At 52.3% G+C, this 22,329-nt stretch overlaps 1 protein-coding gene across 1 annotated transcript; it reads left to right on the plus strand.

Moving 5' to 3' along the window:
• The first annotated feature begins 324 nt into the window (after positions 1 to 324).
• Positions 325 to 18,777, plus strand: EPPK1 (epiplakin 1). The gene has a single exon (XM_082235350.1). The coding sequence runs from the start codon at positions 400 to 402 to the stop codon at positions 17,824 to 17,826; it is 17,427 nt and encodes a 5,808-aa protein (XP_082091476.1). The 5' UTR covers positions 325 to 399; the 3' UTR covers positions 17,827 to 18,777.
• The last annotated feature ends 3,552 nt before the right edge of the window (positions 18,778 to 22,329 follow it).

A 22,329-nucleotide genomic window follows, 5' to 3' on the forward strand; every position in this document is an offset into this window, starting at 1 on the left:
TACAAGTCTATGAGGCAACCACATTTGGAGTACCGTGTGCAGGTCTGGTCACCGCATCATGAAAAGGATATTGTAGAGTTGGAAAAGGTTCAGAAAAGGGCCACCAAAATGATTGAGTTTTAGCGACTCCTCTGTGAAGAAGGTTTGCAGCATTGGGGACTTACTAGTTTAGAGAAAAGAAGTTTAGAGCAAGAAGTGGCACAACAGAAGTTTATAAGAGGAGGCCTAGCATGGGGAAAGTGAAAGAGAAAAGGTTTCTGCTCCTTTCTGCTCTTCATGACAACTGACTGTTTCCTTTCTCTCCTCTCCTTGCAGAGATCCACTTGCACCCGCAAAGGGAGCAGAAGAGTCGCCTGCTTGCGCCAGGAGCGGGAGACTCAGAACAACTGCACAAACAGAATGGAGGCCAGGGGCCCAGGGACCTGGGGGCCAGCAGGGTCAGCAGCCATGCCAGGGGCCTACATCTCCCCCAGCAGCAGCTCAGCAGCACCCAAGGCAGACCCACACATCAAGAGCATTGCCGGAGTCTACGTGGAGGCCGCTTCTGGCAAGACGATGAGCCTTAATGAAGCTGTCCAGCATCACTTGCTGCAGCCTGACGTTGCGTCAGCTCTCTTGGAGGCCCAGGCAGCCACTGGTGGCATCGTTGACCTTGCAGGAAAGCGGCTGGTCTCTGTGGCAGAGGCCCTGGAGATGGGACTGGCAGGGCTGGAGATGAAGGAGAAGCTGCTCTGCGCAGAGCGAGCAGCAAAGGGCTTCACAGACCCTTATACAGAGGAGAAGATCTCCCTCTACCAAGCCTTGCAGAAAGAGCTCCTTGGAAGGGAACAGGGCCTGTGTCTGCTGGAGGCCCAGTTAGCCACTGGGGGCGCCATTGAGCCAGCCACAGGCCACCGCATCCCTCCGCACGAGGCTTATGAGAAGGGCTACCTTGATGAGAAACTAAGCAACTTCCTCTCTGACCCTGAGAACGAGGAGGCCAAGGGCTTCTTGGACCCAAACAACAACCAGAAGGTCACCTACACGGAGCTGATGAGAAGGTGCATTTGTGACCACACCAGAGGCCTGCTCTTGCTGCCACTGAAAATCTCCTTTCCTGGCCTGAGAGGGTCTGTGTGCAGCCATGAGCTCCTGGATGCTGGAATCATTGACTCAGACATGTTCAAAGCCCTCCATGACGGGGAACTCACGGCGCAGGAAGTGGCGGAGATGGACTCTGTTCAGGGGTACCTCTCTGGGACAAAGAGCATTGCCGGTGTGGCGCTGCTGCACACCAATGAATGCAAGAGTCTGTACCAGGCCTTAGCGGAGCACCTCCTAGTGCCAGGCACAGCTGTGATTCTCCTGCAGGCTCAGGCTGCCACAGGATGCTTGATAGACCCTGTAAGGAACGAGAAGTTCACGGCCGATGCTGCCATCCGCGCAGGAGTTGTTGGGCCAGAGCTCCATCAGAAACTGTCTTCAGCAGAGAAAGCAGTCACAGGGTACAAAGACCCCTTCACTGGCGAGACGGTCTCTCTGTTTCAAGCCATGAAGAAGGGCCTTGTGCCCAGGGACCCTGGCATTTTCCTGCTGGATGCCCAGTTTGCCACTGGAGGCATCGTCGACCCCCACACGCATCACCGGCTTCCTGTGGAGATGGCCTGTCAGCGGGGCCACTTAGACAAGGACACAGAGCGCCTCCTCTGCAATCCCACAGATGAGATCCGTGGGTTCTTTGAGCCCAACTCCAGGGAGAAATTGTCCTATGCAGAACTGCTCTTGAGATGCGTCACAGATCCAGACACAGGTCTCTGCCTCTTGCCTCTCTCAGGAGGCCATGGAAGGGAGCACTCCTTCATTAACCACAACACAAAGTCTGCTCTGGAGAACATGGCTGTGTCTGTGTCCTGTGGGAAATTCAAGGGGAAGCACGTTTCACTCTGGAAGCTCCTCTTCTCAGACTACTTTACAGGAGAGCAGAGGACAGCCCTCATCCAGCAGTACCGCTCTAGGCGCCTTTCCGCTCGGCAACTGGCTGACAAAGTCTCTCACACCATCCAGCAAGCCGTTGCCAACTCCAGAGTCAGCTTTGAGGGCTTGAGGGACAAGGTGACGCCCGCCCAGCTTCTGAGCTCAGAGATCATCAACAAGAATTTGTTTGAGAAGCTGACCCAAGGGGAGACCTTGGCCAAAGATGTTGTCAGCATGGGCACAGTGAAGAAGTATCTGGAAGGGACGGGCAGCATCAGTGGGCTTCTCCTGCCTGACTCCCAGGAGAAGATCAGCATCTACCAAGCAAAGAGGAAAGGCTTCCTGCGGCCAGGGACCTCCCTCATCCTCCTGGAGGCTCAGGCTGCCACAGGCTACATCATTGACCCTGCAGCCAACAAGAAATACTCTGTGGACGAGGCCCTGAAGGCCAACGTAATTGGCCCAGATGTTTACGACAAGCTCCTGACTGCCGAGAAAGCAGTCACTGGCTACAGGGATCCTTACACAGGAGAAAAGATCTCCCTCTTCCAGGCTATGATGAAGGATCTGATCATCAGGGACCATGCCATCCGCCTGCTGGAAGCACAGATAGCGACGGGGGGCATCATCGACCCCATCAACAGCCACCGCCTGCCTGTGGAAGTTGCCTACAAACGGGGCTACTTTGACAAAAAGATGAACCTGATTCTCTCGGACCCCAGTGATGACACCAAGGGCTTCTTTGACCCAAACACCCATGAGAACCTGACATACCTGCAGCTGAAGGAGAAGTGCATCATAGAGCCCTCAACCTCCCTCTGCCTCCTGCCGCTGAACAGCAAGAAGCCGCGGTTCATTGACGACACCACCAAGCAAGCGTTCAGGGGCTCCTCGGTCTTTGTGAAATACGGGCGCTTCCAAGGGCAACGGGTCTCCCTGTGGGATTTGCTGAACTCCGAGTACTTCAGCGAGGGCAAGAGGAGGGAAATATTCAACCATTACTGCCTGCAGAAGGTCACCCTGGAGAAAATCCGGCTCATGTTGGAGGAGGAGATGAAGAAATGGGCCTGCATCCAGTTCCCAGCCATAAGGGGCCGCGTCACTGCCCACCACCTGATGGAGATGGGCATAATCGACAGGACCCTCTTTGAAAGGTTGCTGGAGGGAGCTGTGAGCCCAGAGGAGGTTCTGCGCATGGGCTCTGTCCGGAAATACCTCTATGGCACTGGAAGCATCGGAGGCATCGTGCTGCAGCCCTCCAACGAACGAGTGAGTCTCTACGAAGCCATGAAGAGGAACATTGTGGTGCCAGGGGTAGCCGTGCCCTTACTTGAGGCACAGGCAGCCACTGGCTTCATCGTTGACCCAGTGAAGAATAAAAAACTGGGCCTGGATGAGGCTGTGAAGGAAGGACTTGTTGGCCCCGAGCTCTATGAGAAACTCCAACGGGCTGAAGAGGCTGTCACTGGCTACAAGGATCCTTTCACAGGCAAGAAGATCTCCCTCTTCCAAGCCATGAAGAAGGGCCTCGTGGCTGACAAACAAGCCAGGCAGCTGATGGATGCCCAGCTGTCAACGGGGGGCGTCATTGATCCGCACTGCGGACATTATGTCCCAGTAGAATTTGCCCAGAAAAAGGGTTACTTGGATGAGGACTTCAGCAAAACACTTTCCAACCCAAGCAGTGGTGCCAAAACTTTCAGCACTCTGGACAGAAAGGAGATGGTGACCTACAGCCAGCTGATAGATCAGTGTCAGAAGGATGAAGCCTCTGGCGTCCACCTGCTACCTCTGCCGCAAGCAGCTTCTCCTGCCACCACAGATGAGCAGATCAAGCAGCTCTTCAGGGAGACCTATGTGCAGGGCAAAAGGGTCTCCCTCTGGGAGCTCCTGAACTCTGGCTACTTCACGGAGGAGCAGAGAAGAGACTTCCTGGAGAAGTATCGGTCTGAGGCAATATCACTGCAGGAGCTGGTCACCCTTGTCCAGGAACTCATCAAGGAAATGGAACTGAAGGCTCAAAGCCAGGTCACTTTCCAAGGCCTGAGAGGTGCAGTTCCCGCAGTCTGGCTTTTGGATACTGGCATCATTTCGGAAAAGATATTCAGAGAGCTGGCTCAGGGCAGGAGGACCGCCAGAGAAGTGTCTGAGATGGACAGCGTGAAGAAATACTTGCAGGGCACTGGAAGCATCGCTGGGGTCTTCATTCAGGCCTCCAATGAGAAAATGAGCATTTACCAAGCTATGCAGAAGAGCCTCCTTCTCCCAGGCACAGGGGCAAGGCTTCTGGAAGCCCAGGCAGCGACAGGATCCATCATGGACCCCGTGACCAACCAGAGGCTTGGAGCAGAAGAGGCCATCAAAGCTGGCATTGTGGGTGAGGAACTTGTGGAGCAGCTACTGCAGGCTGAGAGGGCCCTGACAGGCTATCCTGACCCCTACTCAGGGAAGCCCATTTCAGTGTATCAGGCAATCCGCAAGGAGCTGATCTCCACCACGGCTGGCATCCCCTTGCTTGAGGCACAGCTGGCCACTGGAGGGGTCATCGATCCCATCCACCACCTCCACCTTCCTCTCCAAGCGGCCTACAAGCACAACTTCTACGATGAGGAAATGCACAAGACCCTTTCTCAGCAGAGTGACGACACCTGCGTCTTCTTTGACCCCAACACACAGGAAAGCCTGACCTACCAGCAGCTGAAGGAGAGGTGCGTCCGGGATGCCGAGACAGGACACTTGCTGCTTCCTCTCTCGGAAGAGGCCACTTTCTATGCGGATCAGCAGACCATGGAAGTGCTGAAATCTGTGACTGTCGGTGTCAACATTGGGCGGTTTAAAGGCCAAGAGGCTTCTCTCTGGGACTTACTCCACTCTGAGTACATCACCCACAGCAAGCGGAGAGAGCTGGTGGCAGCCTACAAAGAGGGGAACGCTGAGATCCTTGATGAGATTGCAGTGGCTGCCTCCAAGGTCATCGAAGACACAGAGAAGCAGAGCAAGAGGTTCACTTTCAAGGGCCTGCGCAAGCAAGTGTCAGCCAGCGACCTCTTCCAGTCGGAGCTCATCGACAAGGAAACTCTGGACGAACTGAGAGAGGGGAAGAAAACTGTCCAGGAAGTCACCAAGATGGCTTCAGTCAGCCGATACCTTGAGGGCTGCAACTTCATCGCTGGAGTCCTTCTACAGCCAAGCCAGGAGAGGCTGAGCATCTACCAGGCCATGAGGCAGAGTCTCCTCCGGCCAGGGGCAGCTCTGGTGCTGCTGGAAGCCCAGGCTGCCACTGGCTTCCTCCTTGACCCAGTGAGAAACAAGAAGTTGTCAGTAGACGAAGCGCTGGCAGGCGGGCTGATTGGAAGAGAGATTTACGAGAAGCTGCTGAGTGCAGAAAAAGCTGTGACAGGATACACACACCCCTACACAAAAGAACAGATCTCCCTCTTTGAGGCCATGAACGAAGGGCTCATTGTGAAAAGCCATGGCATTCGTCTCCTTGAGGCCCAGATAGCCACTGGGGGCATCATTGACCCTGTTCACAGCCACCGCATCCCCGTAGAAGTAGCTTACAAACGAGGTTACTTTGATGAAAAACTGAACCAGATCCTCTTGGACCCCACAGATGATACCAAAGGCTTTTTTGACCCCAACACCCACGAGAATCTCACCTACTTGCAGCTTCTAGAACGATGCACCCAAGATCCAGAGACTGGACTGTACATGCTGCAAATAGTCAAAAGGGGTGGAAGGTACTTCTACATCAACGAGGCAACCAAACAGTTCCTGCAAGCACAACCGATGCAGATGCACATTGGCAGGTACAAAGGCCAAACCGTCTCCATGTGGGACCTCCTTTGCTCCCCATACATCCAAGAGCAGAGAAGGAAAGAGCTGGTGCGCCAGTACAAGTTTGAGGGTCTGACCCTGGAACAACTCAGCAAAGCCATCACTGCTATCATCGAGGAAACGGAGCAGCAGATGCAGGCCCTCAAGGTGAAGGGACTGAGGGGGGACGTGTCAGCGGCAGAGCTGTTCAACTCCGAGATCATTGATAAGAAGACCCTGGATGGGCTTCAGCAGGGGCCTGGTGCTCTTCAGCAACTTGCCCAGAAGGACTCAGTGAAGCGATACCTGGAGGGAACAGGCTGCATCGCCGGAGTCTTAGTAGCCAAAGGGCAGAAGATGACCATCTATGAAGCCATGAAGAAAGGGGTCCTGTCCCCAGAACATGGTCTGATGTTGCTGGAAGCACAGGCTGCCACCGGATTCATCATCGACCCATTGAAGAAGAAGACATTCTCCGTTGACCAAGCGATCTCTGTGAGGCTTGCGGGTGAAGACCTTCGAGAGAAACTTCTTTCTGCAGAGAAAGCCGTTACTGGCTACACTGACCCTTCCACAGGGAACAAAATATCTCTCTTCCAAGCCATGAAAAAAAGCATTGTAGAGAAAGGACTTGCTCTCAGGCTTCTGGAGGCCCAGATTGCCACTGGCGGCATCATTGACCCTGTGCATGGTCACCGCATCCCTGTGGAGGTGGCTTACAAACGGGAGTGTTTGGATGAGGGCACTTACCTCCGGCTTTCTGATCCAAAATATGCTACCAAAGGATTTGTGGATCCCAACACCCAGGAAAGGATTACCTACGCCCAACTATTGCACAGGTGCACCAAAGAGACAGGGATGTACCTCCTACAGCTGCTGAGCAAGAGGGACTATTTCTATGAAGATGAAATAACAAAAAATATACTTTCATCCACCAAAGTAAATGTAACACTTGGGAAATTCAGGGGCCAGATTGTGTCTCTGTGGGACCTTCTTACTTCAAGCTACTTCACAGAAGAGAAGAGGAACGAGCTGATTAAAAAATACAAACTGGAATCTTCTGCTGTTCTGCAGCACATCACGGATGAAATTCTGAACATAATAAAAGAAAAAGAAGAAAATAGAAGAGACATATGGTTCCAAGGGCTACGGAAACAAGTCACAGCTTCGGAACTACTGAAAGCAGAAATAATAGGTAAAGAGACGCTGAAGAGCCTGGAGGAAGGAAAGCAGACAGCAAAAGACGTGGCAAAGATCGACTCGGTGAAACGCTACCTAGAAGGCACCAGCTGCATTGCCGGAGTGCTTGTGCCGTCCAAGACAGAACCTTCCAAGACCGAGAAGATGAGCATCTACCAGGCCATGTGGAAGAATGTCTTGAGGCCAGGAACTGCTCTGGTGCTGCTGGAAGCACAAGCTGCCACTGGGTTCATCATTGACCCTCTGAAGAATGAGAGACTGTCTGTCGATGAGGCCATCTCTGCCAGGCTGGTGGGTGGAGAAATCCACAACAAGCTCCTTTGTGCTGAGAAAGCTGTCACTGGATATACTGATCCAAACACAGGGAAAAAGATATCTCTTTTCCAGGCCATGAAGAAAGATCTGATCATCAAAGAGCATGGCATCCGCCTGCTAGAAGCCCAGATTGCTACAGGGGGCATAATTGACCCAGTCAACAGCCATCGTGTCCCTGTTGAGGTGGCCTACAAACGGGGCTATTTTGATGAGAAAATGAACCAAATTCTCTCAGACCCCACGGATGACACCAAGGGATTCTTTGACCCCAACACCCATGAGAACCTCACGTATATGCAGTTGCTTAAGAGATGTGTTCATGACACAGAAACTGGACTAATGATGCTTCAAATACAGGATCAGACCTCAATTGCCTTCAGTGTGGAGGAAAATATAAAGAAGACTTTGAGGTCTACGACAACAAGAGTAAATGTGGGTGATTTCCAAGGACAGGTAGTTTCCCTTTGGGATCTCCTCTTCTCTAAATACATTACAGAAAATAAAAGCCAAGAGCTCATAAGACTGTACAAATCTGGAAAAACAACAATTGAGGAAATGATTGCTACGTTGATATCAACCATCAAAGAGAAAGAGGAGCAGAGCATCAAGCAGCAGAGAAAACTAGAACATGAAACCGTCCACCTGTCCTTCAAAGAGAACTGGCAGAAGACCTTGAAGTCCACGACCCTCCAAATGCCTGCTGGGCCACAAAGAGGCCAGACGGTCACTGTGTGGGACCTGCTCTTCTCCAACTATATCACGGAAGAAAAGAGGGCAGAGTTCTTGGACTTGTACAAGAGAGGGATGATATCAGTGGACCGGTTGATCCATGTCCTCACCACCCTGGTCACCAAAAAGGAAGCTACAAGTAGGAAATTGGACATTAAAGTCAGAAGCCCCAGCAACGATCACCCTGAGCGGGAGGAGGAGGAAGAAGAAGACGATGATGATGATGTTGAAGAGGAGATGGGCGCGCCAATACTGGGAGAAAAAGAAGCGGCTCTGAAATCCCGGAAGGTTAAAGTCACCGCAAGCGCGTTCCACGGAAGGGAGGTTTCCGTGTGGGACGTGCTCCACTCCAAATACATCCCTGAGGAGAAGCGGAAGGAGCTGCTTCAATGCTATAAATCCGGCATCCTCACCATTGACCAAATGGAAACTGTAGTCACCGCCATCGTCAACAAAACAGAGGAGGAGAAAACAAAGGAAGCATCCCACTCGCCCTCGGGAAGCTGGGAAGAGCCCTTGCGGAATCACACTGTGGTCCTTCATGTGGGTGAGTTCCAGGGGCAAGAAGTCTCCCTGTGGGACCTCCTCTTCTCTCAATACGTTCCAGAAGCCCAGAGAGAGGAGCTCTTCACAAAGTACCGGTCGGGAATCCTCAGCATTCAGGAAATGATCGTCACGCTGGCCCCTCTTCTCACAGAGACAGGAGGAAGCCACGGTGGAGATGGAGAAGGTGCCCACAGTCCCAGCAGGGAAACATCCTCGCACGAGGAAGAACTGGAAAGTGCCTTGCGGCAGGTGACCGTGGAGGTGCCTTCGGGCGAGTTCCAAGGCCACAGGCAGTCCGCATGGGAGCTTCTCTTCTCCAAATACGTGACCGCAGACAAACGGCGGGAACTCCTGGAGAAGTACCGAGGAGGATCCTTGACCAGCGAGGAGCTTGTCCGAAGAATCACCATCCTCATTGAGGAGATGGAGGAAAAGAGCAACAAGCTGAAATTCTCCGGGCTCAGGAGGCAGGTGACAGCCTCGGAGCTCTTCAACTCGGAAATCATTGACAAGGAAACACTCTCTGAACTCACACACGGAACCAAAACTGTGGAAGAGGTCACGGAAAGAGATTCGGTGAAGCGATACCTGGAGGGCACCAGCTGCATTGCCGGAGTTCTCGTGCCGTCCCGCTCAGACCCTTCCAAGACAGAGAAGATGACCATCTACCAGGCCATGTGGAAAGGCTTCTTGAGGCCGGGCACCGCCCTGGTGCTGCTGGAGGCCCAGGCCGCCACGGGGTTCATCACGGACCCTCTGAGGAACGAGAAGCTCTCTGTGGACGAAGCTGTCTCTGCCGAGCTGGTGGGTGCTGAGCTGAAGGAGAAGCTTCTCTCTGCAGAGAGAGCCGTGACCGGATACAACGACCCCTACACGGGGAACAAGATCTCCCTTTTCCAGGCCATGAAGAAAGGCCTCATCGTCAAAGATCACGGCATCCGCCTGCTGGAGGCTCAGATCGCCACTGGCGGCATCATTGACCCAGTGCAAAGTCATCGCCTGCCCGTCAAGGTAGCGTACAAGCGGGGCTTCTTTGACGAGGAAATGAACCGCGTCCTCTCAGATCCCTCCGATGACACCAAGGGCTTCTTTGATCCCAACACCCACGAGAACCTCACCTACTTGCAGCTCCGGCACAGGTGTCTCCCCGATCCTGAGACCGGTCTGTTGATGCTGCAAGTGTTGGACAAGGGCTCCTTTTCCTTCTATCTGAACGACAGGACGAGGAAGGCCCTGCAGTCTGCCAAGACCAGGGTTGGCGTGGGCCTCTTCGAGGGCCAAGACGTCTCCGCCTGGGACCTCCTCTTCTCCAGATACATCTCTCCGCATAAGAGGATGGAGCTGCTGAAGCAGTACAAAGCTGGCACTCTAACCCTTGAGGAGATCTCCCACATCCTCGTTACCACCGTTACCGAGACAGAGGAAAAGAACGCCAAGCCGACAGGCCACGAACACGCTCCACGTACACCACAAGCAACATCACCAAAGCGAGACACTGCCCAGCCATCCTTCGAAGAGAACTGGCAGAAGACCTTGAAGTCCACGACCCTCCAAATGCCTGCTGGGCCACAAAGAGGCCAGACGGTCACTGTGTGGGACCTGCTCTTCTCCAACTATATCACGGAAGAAAAGAGGGCAGAGTTCTTGGACTTGTACAAGAGAGGGATGATATCAGTGGACCGGTTGATCCATGTCCTCACCACCCTGGTCACCAAAAAGGAAGCCACAAGTAGGAAATTGGACATTAAAGTCAGAAGCCCCAGCAACGATGGCACTGAGCGGGAGGAAGAGGAGCAAGAAGACGATGATGATGATGAAGAAGAGGAGATGGACGTGCCAGTACTGGGAGAAAAAGAAGTGGCTCTGAAATCCCGGAAGGTTAAAGTCACCGCAAGCGCGTTCCACGGAAGGGAGGTTTCCGTGTGGGACGTGCTCCACTCCAAATACATCCCTGAGGAGAAGCGGAAGGAGCTGCTTCAATGCTATAAATCCGGCATCCTCACCATTGACCAAATGGAAACTGTAGTCACCGCCATCGTCAACAAAACAGAGGAGGAGAAAACAAAGGAAGCATCCCACTCGCCCTCGGGAAGCTGGGAAGAGCCCTTGCGGAATCACACTGTGGTCCTGCATGTGGGTGAGTTCCAGGGGCAAGAAGTCTCCCTGTGGGACCTCCTCTTCTCTCAATACGTTCCAGAAGCCCAGAGAGAGGAGCTCTTCACAAAGTACCGGTCGGGAATCCTCAGCATTCAGGAAATGATCGTCACGCTGGCCCCTCTTCTCACAGAGACAGGAGAAAGCCACGGTGGAGATGGAGAAGGTGCCCACAGTCCCAGCAGGGAAACATCCTCGCACGAGGAAGAACTGGAAAGTGCCTTGCAGCAGGTGACCGTGGAGGTGCTCTCGGGCGAGTTCCAAGGCCACAGGCAGTCTGCATGGGAGCTTCTCTTCTCCAAATACGTGACCGCAGACAAACGGCGGGAACTCCTGGAGAAGTACCGAGGAGGATCCTTGACCAGCGAGGAGCTTGTCCGAAGAATCACCATCCTCATTGAGGAGATGGAGGAAAAGAGCAACAAGCTGAAATTCTCCGGGCTCAGGAGGCAGGTGACAGCCTCGGAGCTCTTCAACTCGGAAATCATTGACAAGGAAACACTCTCTGAACTCACACACGGAACCAAAACTGTGGAAGAGGTCACGGAAAGAGATTCGGTGAAGCGATACCTGGAGGGCACCAGCTGCATTGCCGGAGTTCTCGTGCCGTCCTGCTCAGACCCTTCCAAGACAGAGAAGATGACCATCTACCAGGCCATGTGGAAAGGCTTCTTGAGGCCGGGCACCGCCCTGGTGCTGCTGGAGGCCCAGGCCGCCACGGGGTTCATCACGGACCCTCTGAGGAACGAGAAGCTCTCTGTGGACGAAGCTGTCTCTGCCGAGCTGGTGGGTGCTGAGCTGAAGGAGAAGCTTCTCTCTGCAGAGAGAGCCGTGACCGGATACAATGACCCCTACACGGGGAACAAGATCTCCCTTTTCCAGGCCATGAAGAAAGGCCTCATCGTCAAAGATCACGGCATCCGCCTGCTGGAGGCTCAGATCGCCACTGGCGGCATCATTGACCCAGTGCAAAGCCATCGCCTGCCCGTCAACGTAGCGTACAAGCGGGGCTTCTTTGACGAGGAAATGAACCGCGTCCTCTCAGATCCCTCCGATGACACCAAGGGCTTCTTTGATCCCAACACCCACGAGAACCTCACCTATTTGCAGCTCCGGCACAGGTGTCTCCCCGATCCTGAGACCGGTCTGTTGATGCTGCAAGTGTTGGACAAGGGCTCCTTTTCCTTCTATCTGAACGACAGGACGAGGAAGGCCCTGCAGTCTGCCAAGACCAGGGTTGGCGTGGGCCTCTTCGAGGGCCAAGACGTCTCCGCCTGGGACCTCCTCTTCTCCAGATACATCTCTCCGCATAAGAGGATGGAGCTGCTGAAGCAGTACAAAGCTGGCACTCTAACCCTTGAGGAGATCACCCACATCCTCGTTACCACCGTTACCGAGACAGAGGAAAAGAACGCCAAGCCGACAGGCCACGAACACGCTCCACGTACACCACAAGCAACATCACCAAAGCGAGACACTGCCCAGCCATCCTTCGAAGAGAACTGGCAGAAGACCTTGAAGTCCACGACCCTCCAAATGCCTGCTGGGCCACAAAGAGGCCAGACGGTCACTGTGTGGGACCTGCTCTTCTCCAACTATATCACGGAAGAAAAGAGGGCAGAGTTCTTGGACTTGTACAAGAGAGGGATGATATCAGTGGACCGACTGATCCATGTCCTCACCACCCTGGTCACCAAAAAGGAAGCCACAAGTAGGAAATTGGACATTAAAGTCAGGAGCCCCAGCAACGATGGCACTGAGCGGGAGGAGGAGGAGGAGGAAGAAGACAAAGATGATGATGATGAAGAGGAGATGGACGCGCCAGTACTGGGAGAAAAAGAAGTGGCTCTGAAATCCCGGAAGGTTAAAGTCACCGCAAGCGCGTTCCACGGAAGGGAGGTTTCCGTGTGGGACGTGCTCCACTCCAAATACATCCCTGAGGAGAAGCGGAAGGAGCTGCTTCAATGCTATAAATCCGGCATCCTCACCATTGACCAAATGGAAACTGTAGTCACCGCCATTGTCAACAAAACAGAGGAGGAGAAAACAAAGGAAGCATCCCACTCGCCCTCGGGAAGCTGGGAAGAGCCCTTGCGGAATCACACTGTGGTCCTGCATGTGGGTGAGTTCCAGGGGCAAGAAGTCTCCCTGTGGGACCTCCTCTTCTCTCAATACGTTCCAGAAGCCCAGAGAGAGGAGCTCTTCACAAAGTACCGGTCAGGAATCGTCAGCATTCAGGAAATGATCGTCACGCTGGCCGCCCTTCTCACAGAGACAGAAGAAAGCCACGGTGGAGATGGAGAAGGTGCTCACAGTCCCAGCAGGGAAACATCCTCGCACGAGGAAGAACTGGAAAGTGCCTTGCGGCAGGTGACCGTGGAGGTGCCCTCGGGCGAGTTCCAAGGCCACAGGCAGTCCGCATGGGAGCTTCTCTTCTCCAGATACATCTCTCCGCATAAGAGGATGGAGCTGCTGAGGCAGTACAAAGCTGGCACCCTAACCCTTGAGGAGATCACCAACATCCTTGTTACCACCGTTACCGAGACAGAGGAAAAGAACGCCAAGCCGACAGGCCACGAACACGCTCCACGTACACCACAAGCAACATCACCAAAGCGAGACACTGCCCAGCCATCCTTCGAAGAGAACTGGCAGAAGACCTTGAAGTCCACGACCCTCCAAATGCCTGCTGGGCCACAAAGAGGCCAGACGGTCACTGTGTGGGACCTGCTCTTCTCCAACTATATCACGGAAGAAAAGAGAGCAGAGTTCTTGGACTTGTACAAGAGAGGGATGATATCAATGGACCGGTTGATCCATGTCCTCACCACCCTGGTCACCAAAAAGGAAGCCACAAGTAGGAAATTGGACATTAAAGTCAGAAGCCCCAGCAACGATCACCCTGAGCGGGAGGAAGAGGAGGAAGAAGACGATGATGATGATGATGATGTTGAAGAGGAGATGGACGCGCCAGTACTGGGAGAAAAAGAAGTGGCTCTGAAATCCCGGAAGGTTAAAGTCACCGCAAGCGCGTTCCACGGAAGGGAGGTTTCCGTGTGGGACGTGCTCCACTCCAAATACATCCCTGAGGAGAAGCGGAAGGAGCTGCTTCAATGCTATAAATCCGGCATCCTCACCATTGACCAAATGGAAACTGTAGTCACCGCCATCGTCAACAAAACAGAGGAGGAGAAAACAAAGGAAGCATCCCACTCGCCCTCGGGAAGCTGGGAAGAGCCCTTGCGGAATCACACTGTGGTCCTGCATGTGGGTGAGTTCCAGGGGCAAGAAGTCTCCCTGTGGGACCTCCTCTTCTCTCAATACGTTCCAGAAGCCCAGAGAGAGGAGCTCTTCACAAAGTACCGGTCGGGAATCCTCAGCATTCAGGAAATGATCGTCACGCTGGCCGCCCTTCTCACAGAGACAGGAGGAAGCCACGGTGGAGATGGAGAAGGTGCCCACAGTCCCAGCAGGGAAACATCCTCACACGAGGAAGAACTGGAAAGTGCCTTGCGGCAGGTGACCGTGGAGGTGCCTTCGGGCGAGTTCCAAGGCCACAGGCAGTCCGCATGGGAGCTTCTCTTCTCCAAATACGTGACCGCAGACAAACGGCGGGAACTCCTGGAGAAGTACCGAGGAGGATCCTTGACCAGCGAGGAGCTTGTCCGAAGAATCACCATCATCATTGAGGAGATGGAGGAAAAGAGCAACAAGCTGAAATTCTCCGGGCTCAGGAGGCAGGTGACAGCCTCGGAGCTCTTCAACTCGGAAATCATTGACAAGGAAACACTCTCTGAACTCACACACGGAACCAAAACTGTGGAAGAGGTCACGGAAAGAGATTCGGTGAAGCGATACCTGGAGGGCACCAGCTGCATTGCCGGAGTTCTCATGCCGTCCCGCTCAGACCCTTCCAAGACAGAGAAGATGACCATCTACCAGGCCATGTGGAAAGGCTTCTTGAGGCCGGGCACCGCCCTGGTGCTGCTGGAGGCCCAGGCCGCCACGGGGTTCATCACGGACCCTCTGAGGAACGAGAAGCTCTCTGTGGACGAAGCTGTCTCTGCCGAGCTGGTGGGTGCTGAGCTGAAGGAGAAGCTTCTCTCTGCAGAGAGAGCCGTGACCGGATACAACGACCCCTACACGGGGAACAAGATCTCCCTTTTCCAGGCCATGAAGAAAGGCCTCATCGTCAAAGATCACGGCATCCGCCTGCTGGAGGCTCAGATCGCCACTGGCGGCATCATTGACCCAGTGCAAAGTCATCGCCTGCCCGTCAACGTAGCGTACAAGCGGGGCTTCTTTGACGAGGAAATGAACCGCGTCCTCTCAGATCCCTCCGATGACACCAAGGGCTTCTTTGATCCCAACACCCACGAGAACCTCACCTACTTGCAGCTCCGGCACAGGTGTCTCCCCGATCCTGAGACCGGTCTGTTGATGCTGCAAGTGTTGGACAAGGGCTCCTTTTCCTTCTATCTGAACGACAGGACGAGGAAGGCCCTGCAGTCTGCCAAGACCAGGGTTGGCGTGGGCCTCTTCGAGGGCCAAGACGTCTCCGCCTGGGACCTCCTCTTCTCCAGATACATCTCTCCGCATAAGAGGATGGAGCTGCTGAAGCAGTACAAAGCTGGCACTCTAACCCTTGAGGAGATCACCCACATCCTCGTTACCACCGTTACCGAGACAGAGGAAAAGAACGCCAAGCCGACAGGCCACGAACACGCTCCACGTACACCACAAGCAACATCACCAAAGCGAGACACTGCCCAGCCATCCTTCGAAGAGAACTGGCAGAAGACCTTGAAGTCCACGACCCTCCAAATGCCTGCTGGGCCACAAAGAGGCCAGACGGTCACTGTGTGGGACCTGATCTTCTCCAACTATATCACGGAAGAAAAGAGGGCAGAGTTCTTGGACTTGTACAAGAGAGGGATGATATCAGTGGACCGACTGATCCATGTCCTCACCACCCTGGTCACCAAAAAGGAAGCCACAAGTAGGAAATTGGACATTAAAGTCAGGAGCCCCAGCAACGATGGCACTGAGCGGGAGGAGGAGGAGGAAGAAGACAAAGATGATGATGATGAAGAGGAGATGGACGTGCCAGTACTGGGAGAAAAAGAAGTGGCTCTGAAATCCCGGAAGGTTAAAGTCACCGCAAGCGCGTTCCACGGAAGGGAGGTTTCCGTGTGGGACGTGCTCCACTCCAAATACATCCCTGAGGAGAAGCGGAAGGAGCTGCTTCAACTCTACAAATCTGGAATCCTCACCATTGACCAAATGGAAACTGTAGTCACCGCCATCGTCAACAAAACAGAGGAGAAGAATTCAAAGGAAGCATCCCACTCGCCCTCGGGAAGCTGGGAAGAGCCCTTGCGGAATCACACTGTGGTCCTGCATGTGGGTGAGTTCCAGGGGCAAGAAGTCTCCCTGTGGGACCTCCTCTTCTCTCAGTACATCTCAGAGGGCAAAAGAGAAGAGCTTCTAAGCATATATAGAAATTGTCAACTTACTCCTGAGGAATTGGCAGCTGTTCTTTCTACTCTTATTACTGAAATGTCAGAGCAAGGTAATGAATTTTCCACAGATAATCTATCAGCTGCTGACATGTCTTCATCTGGGACAGAAGAAGCATCACTTCTGGAATGGGAAGAAAAGGAAAAAGCTCTGAAATCCCGAATGGTGGAAGTCACGATAGGTGAGTTCCGTGGACAGAAACTTTCTGTGTGGGACATCCTTCACTCCAAGTACATCCCTGAGGAGAAGCAGAAGGAGTTGTTGAAGCTGTACAAATCTGGTATCCTCACCATTGACCAAGTAGAAACTGTTGCCACCTCCATTGTCACTAAAACTGAGGAGCATCTGGAGAGGACTTCACATCTTAGCAGTGACACAACTGAGCAAAAGGATATTGAAGCTCCAGAGTCATCATACTATGACCTTCTCCAGCACACCTTGCGCCTTAAAAATATTGATGTCACCATACGAGAAGTCCATGGTCAAAAGGCTTCCGTCTGGGATCCTTTCTTTTCACGGTTTGTCTCTAATATCAGGAAAGAGGAGATTGTACACAGACATGGAGCACCAACAGTAAGCGTTAAAGAAAGTATTCAAAGCATCACTACACTTATTACAGAACCTGCAATGGGTAGTGGCACACCATGCAGAAGTGAGGAAATTCCCACTGAAGACATTAAACCACCCAGAACACTTGACACTTCTCAGGCAGAAGACCAAGAGAAAACACAGGATTCTTTGAAATCCAGACTGGTCAACGTATCCATTGGTCAATTCCATGAGCCCCATATATCACTGTGGGATCTACTCCATTCTCATTATATCCCTGAGGAGAAACAGAAGGAGCTGCTGCAACTGTACCAATCTGGCATCCTCACCATTGACCAAATGGAAACCGTCGTGACTTCAATCATCAACAGAACAGAGGAGGAGAAAGTCACTGACTCTGGATGTGTTGCAAGTCCAAAACAAGAGACACGGTTGCCAGAAAGAGATGAAAACGTTTGCCTCTCCCCTTCCTCTTCTTTGGAAAACATGCTACGCTCTGAGAGTTTTATGGTGCCAGTTGGAGAGTTCAAAGGGCAGATGGTGTCTTGCTGGAATCTCCTCTCCTCCAAATACATCTCAGAGGAGAAGAAGCAGGAACTTCTAAACAAATGTGAAGCCAAAGCGCTCTCTGTGCAGGAACTGATAGGGATTCTCACCAACATCATCACCAAAATGGAAAAGTGTGACAGAGATCAGCCAGCAAGTGCAGAGGGCAGCCTCACGGAGGAACACGTCGATTCACATGCACGGCAGCAGCAGCTGAGGAAATCCTTGAGGACAACTATGGTCCACGTGACTGCCGGAGAGTACAAGGGGCAAAAGGTGTGTGTGCTGGATCTTCTGTTTTCTAAGTATGTCCCTCAAGATAAAAGGCAAGAGCTCCTTGAACTGTACAGAGCAGGGACACTGTCCATTCAAGAAATGATATCCACCATCACTGCCATGATTGATGAGGTTGAAAGCAAGCATGGGAAGCACAACAGAAAAACGTCCTGCAGAAAAGGGAAAGTATGTTGGAAGGACCAGGGTGCCCACTCATAGCCAACTGAGTCATCAAAGCCCGGTGGCTCATTCGACTCTCTCTGACCAAAGGCTGCCTGCCCCCCTCCTCCAGCCTCCATCCTTAACCAACATTCTCCTTCACAAGCACACCAAGGACGGGCCCTGTCAGCAGGAAGCCCTTCATCCGCTGTGACCTTTTGAGAGAGTTCTTCATGCTCTCGTTTCTCTCCGTTCTCTACTGCTGCATTTGCACACTGGTGGGGGGCCTGGGGCAATTCTTGTCTTGAGCATCTGGACTTCTTCCCTGGATTGCCAGTCACAACTGAAAGAAGTTCTGCCCATACAGCACTCTCCTAAATGTGGCAAGTACCTCAGGGACTTTCTAGGAAATTCTACTCCGGGTTTCTATTTGGCAACATTTGTGCGCCCTGAAAGGCATGCGGTGTGTGTGAAAATAGTGTCTGTGACTTCAAGCAATCTCTGCATGAAACAGAGGGGTCTCCATCATCACTGGTGGCCACTCAAGGATGGTGCAACCTGGGTGCAACCAAGGACAAGAGTGAATTATTCGTCACTTGAGGGTGCATTGAGAGTGCTCAAAAGCAGAATGTTACTCCCTCCACCCCCTTCAGAATCTCTTAAGCTGGTCTGTGGAGTTCACAGTGGGAAATGACTTGGGCTGAATACTTGATTTCCACATCCATCCATTTTTTGGTCAAGCGCTGCTTTTCCCCTCTAGATTGTGGGGACCATAGGAAACTTGGCTTCCATTTTCACTGATCTTTGTTTCTTCCACCCCTGGGGTTGCAACACCTGCCCTGGAAACATTGCAAGTGGGCTGAAGCTGTGAGCCCAGGTCCAAAGGCCCTTCCATTCTGTGACGAGTTCTAGAGCGGGTCCTTCATGAGAAAGGACACCGGAAGGATGTCACAGAGCAACTACTCAGCTTGACTGCTTCTGCTAACAATAAAGGACAACTTTAAAACTCTCTGTAGGGCTATGTGGCTGCATTGACATTTCTTCTGAAGATCCATTGTTTCTCAGTCTCCTAAAGATGGACAGTTTCATTCATTCCAGAATTTAGTATTTATAGGCAAAGTCCTCCTCCCAATCTAGCTTACGTAAAACATGAAAAACTTGAAATAAGTCTTAAATATACATAGAAACAACCCAATTAAAACCAGCAGCAGTTAAAACAATATATAGCCCAGCTCACAGTGTGCTTAATGAAAAGCTGGCTGAAACCTTTTAAGGCCTGTTTGAAAGCTCATGGGCTCTTCCTCGTACATTGCCTGTCTCTGTTGCCCCCTGGGCCGATGGGTCTGGACAGCCGAACCTGTGAGCAGAGGCCCTCTGAGGTCCAGTTCATGGTCAGGGCAGGCTGTGACAATCCCAGGAAGGCCTTCAAATAACCTAGTCCCAAAGCTAAAGGTCAACAGTGCTTAAAACTGAGTTGGAATAAAGCAGGCAGTCAACGTAAGCTGTGCAGTATAAGGTCATGAGAGTGGTTAGGGCAGGGGTAGCCAACGTGGTGCCCTCCAGATGTTGCTGGACTACAACTCCCATCAGCCCATGAGCATGGCCATTGGTCAAGGAAGGTGGGAATTGTATTCCAACAACATCTGGAGGGCACCACAATGGCCACCCCTATGTTAGGCAACTTCTTGAAGAACTATAATTCCCAGCACCCTGGGGGAAGCCATGACTGTCCAAGTGGTAGAATAGGGCTTGAGATGCCTGGTGGGGCTGTGACCTCGGTGTCCTAGGATCCAAATGTCATATGACCCCCAGCCATTTTTATAGAGGAGGCCGTGGGGGTGGCAGCCATGTTAGGCTGTCCAGCAAAAACAACGAAGGCCCTTTGGGGCTCATTAATACTAACCTGGGCTCCTTTAGGAAGATGGGCAGGACAGACGTTGAATAATAAATAAACAAAAGGGAGAAGGAGAGCCCTGTAGCTGCATCAGACCAAAGACTCAGCTAATCTAGAAGACTCCTCTCATGGGGGCCAGCCAAATACCCTGTGGGGAAAGCCCCTTTTAAAGGGGGAACCAGAAAACTGCAGATCAGTTAGCTTATCATCCCTTCCACAAAAATTGGCTTGAAGCATTATTAAAGATAGAATTGCCAAGCATACAGAAGAACAAGTCTTGCTCCAGCAAAGTCAGCATGGCTTCTGCAAGGGCAAACTGTGTCTCACTGGTCTTTTATAGTTCTCTCAGGGTGCCATTCAGCATATCGACCGAAGTGATTCAGACGACACTGTGTACTTGGACTTCCACACAACTTTTGACTACTTCATCAGCCACAGACTCCTGAGTAAGCTTAGCAGGCATGGAATAAGAGGAGAGGTCCTCTTGGGCATGAATAATTGGTTAAGAAACAAGAAGCAAAGAATAGGAATAAATGGACAGGTCTCCAAGTGGATATAGAAAGTGGAGTACCCAAGGATCTGTATTGGGGCCTGTGCTTTTTAACGTGCTCATAAAATATCTAGAGACAGGGCTAGGCGATGAGGTGCCCACGTTTGCTGATGACACTAAATTGTTCAGGGTCATTAAAACAAAAAGAGACTGAGAAGAGCGCCAAAAGGACCTCTCCAAGCACTTCTAGGCATGGGTCTGTGCTTTAAAGCTCTCTGTCTGAGCACCATTTTTGCTTTCTCTGTGAAAATCCCCTCTTGACCACCGAATCAGAGCAAACAGCAAGTCCCAGAAATGTGTGCCCATGCCCTGAGCTCATGGGAGGTAAACTGCCAAGTGTAAAGTGATGCATGTTGGGGCAAAAAATCTCAGTTGCACTACACGCTCCTGAGGTGGCAGCAAACTGGTGGCAGCAAACCAGGAATGAGACCTTGGGATCGCAGGGGGTAGCTTGATGAAGACATCAGCTCAGTGTGTGGGTTCCTTAGGAAATGGATCATTAGGGAAAGAACTGAAACTCATTACAGTGGTTCCTCAGGTTAAGTACTTAATTTGTTCCGGAGGTCTGTTCTTAACCTGAAACTGTTCTTAACCTGAAGCACCACTCTAGCTAATGGGGTCTCCTGCTGCTGCTGCGCCGCCGGAGCATGATTTCTGTTCTCATCCTGAAGCAAAGTTCTTAACCCGAGGTAATATTTCTGGGTTAGCGGAGTCTGTAACCTGAAGCGTCCCTCACCCAACCACAGCCGTGATAGAGAAGAGCAGCTTCCTGCCCAGGCTGGGGGGGGGGTCCCTCTGTGCACCCCATCTCAGAAAGGCAGCGGCAGCAGCAACCAGCCAGGAAGCCCACAGCCAGTGTCCGCAATGGGGAAGCCAAGCTCCCATTGACCCACGGCTGCCACAGGGCGGTGACTAGAACCGGGACCCTGGAGGCAGAGGAAATCCAGACATCGGGCAAGGATCAGCCCTGGCAAGCAGCCTGGCAGGGGCCACAGAGACTGCAGACTTCCACGGAGGCCTTAAGTGCCTTCCTCCTGAGGGGTATACCTGTTGGTGTCCACAGTGCAAGGTGCCTAGATGGAGAAAGAGGCAGCAGAGATCACCACCTGTACCCCAAACCATCTTCCTCTCCTGGGCTCATGAGGGCTTTGCAAGCCTCAGACTGGCACCTGAGCAGTGAGTGTCGGGGCAAAAGGGGAGTGAACTGGGGAGGGCCGGGCAATGGCTGGGTTTCAACATTGTCATCTATCCCCATCTATCAACATTGCAATATGCCAATACATCACAGTGTCTGAAATAAGGATGGAACCCTGTAGAGGCAAACTGAGAAACCAGGGGTAGCAGATGGAGGAAATATGGAGGGAGGCAGGAGGAAGAAAGGGGGTGCCACAAGAGTTGGGAGACAGACACACCGGATCCAGTGAAACAGAATCTCATGGAATGATGAAACTATTTGAACACACAACCACCGTCAAATGCTATTGGCTGAACCTTAAAGATCCACTGCACAGATGATGGCAATTTTTAAATAATTGTATTTCAGGTGCCCTCTGTCCCTCTCCACCCTGAGGCATTGAAAAATGGGCAAAGATTGATTTCAAGTTTTGCATTGGGGAGGGGAGAGACATTGGTTGTCACCAAAAGGAGCTTTTCAGCACTGGCATGAGGGAAAACATGGCTCAGAGGCCTGGAGAGTTCCAGAACCTCATAATCTGTTTCACTGAATCACAGGTTGCCTCTTTGTCCACACAGCTCTTCTGTGGTTTCTTGATGGTTTTCCTGTCATTCTGTCCAAAATTCACAAAGCTCCTTGATAATCCATGCCTTGAAACAATGTTGTTGTGGAAGGTTCAGTCCCCAAAGACATATCCAAGTACGAGAGGCAACGGGGAACCCCAGCCAGGTGGGCAGGGTATAAATAAGACATTAATAAGAATAATAAGAATGAATATTGTTACTATTATTATGACTCCACCTGAAATCCTGGAGAGCTGCTGCCAGGCTGTGTGGGCAACACTGAGCTGGAGGAGCCAAGGGTCTGACTCGCTGCCAGAGCAAGCCCTGAAGGGTCTCTACCTGCAGGCTGTGAACCCAGAAACTGCTGTGCAGAGGCACTTAC

The sequence above is a fragment of the Podarcis vaucheri genome, assembly GCF_965113315.1.
Source record: "Podarcis vaucheri genome assembly, chromosome: 8".
In the NCBI taxonomy this organism is placed as follows: Eukaryota; Metazoa; Chordata; class Lepidosauria; order Squamata; family Lacertidae; genus Podarcis; species Podarcis vaucheri.

What these genes read in the sequence shown, in the direction of transcription:
- EPPK1 (XM_082235350.1), top strand. Translation starts at nt 400, where the DNA reads ATGGAGGCCAGGGGCCCAGGGACCTGGGGGCCAGCAGGGTCAGCAGCC.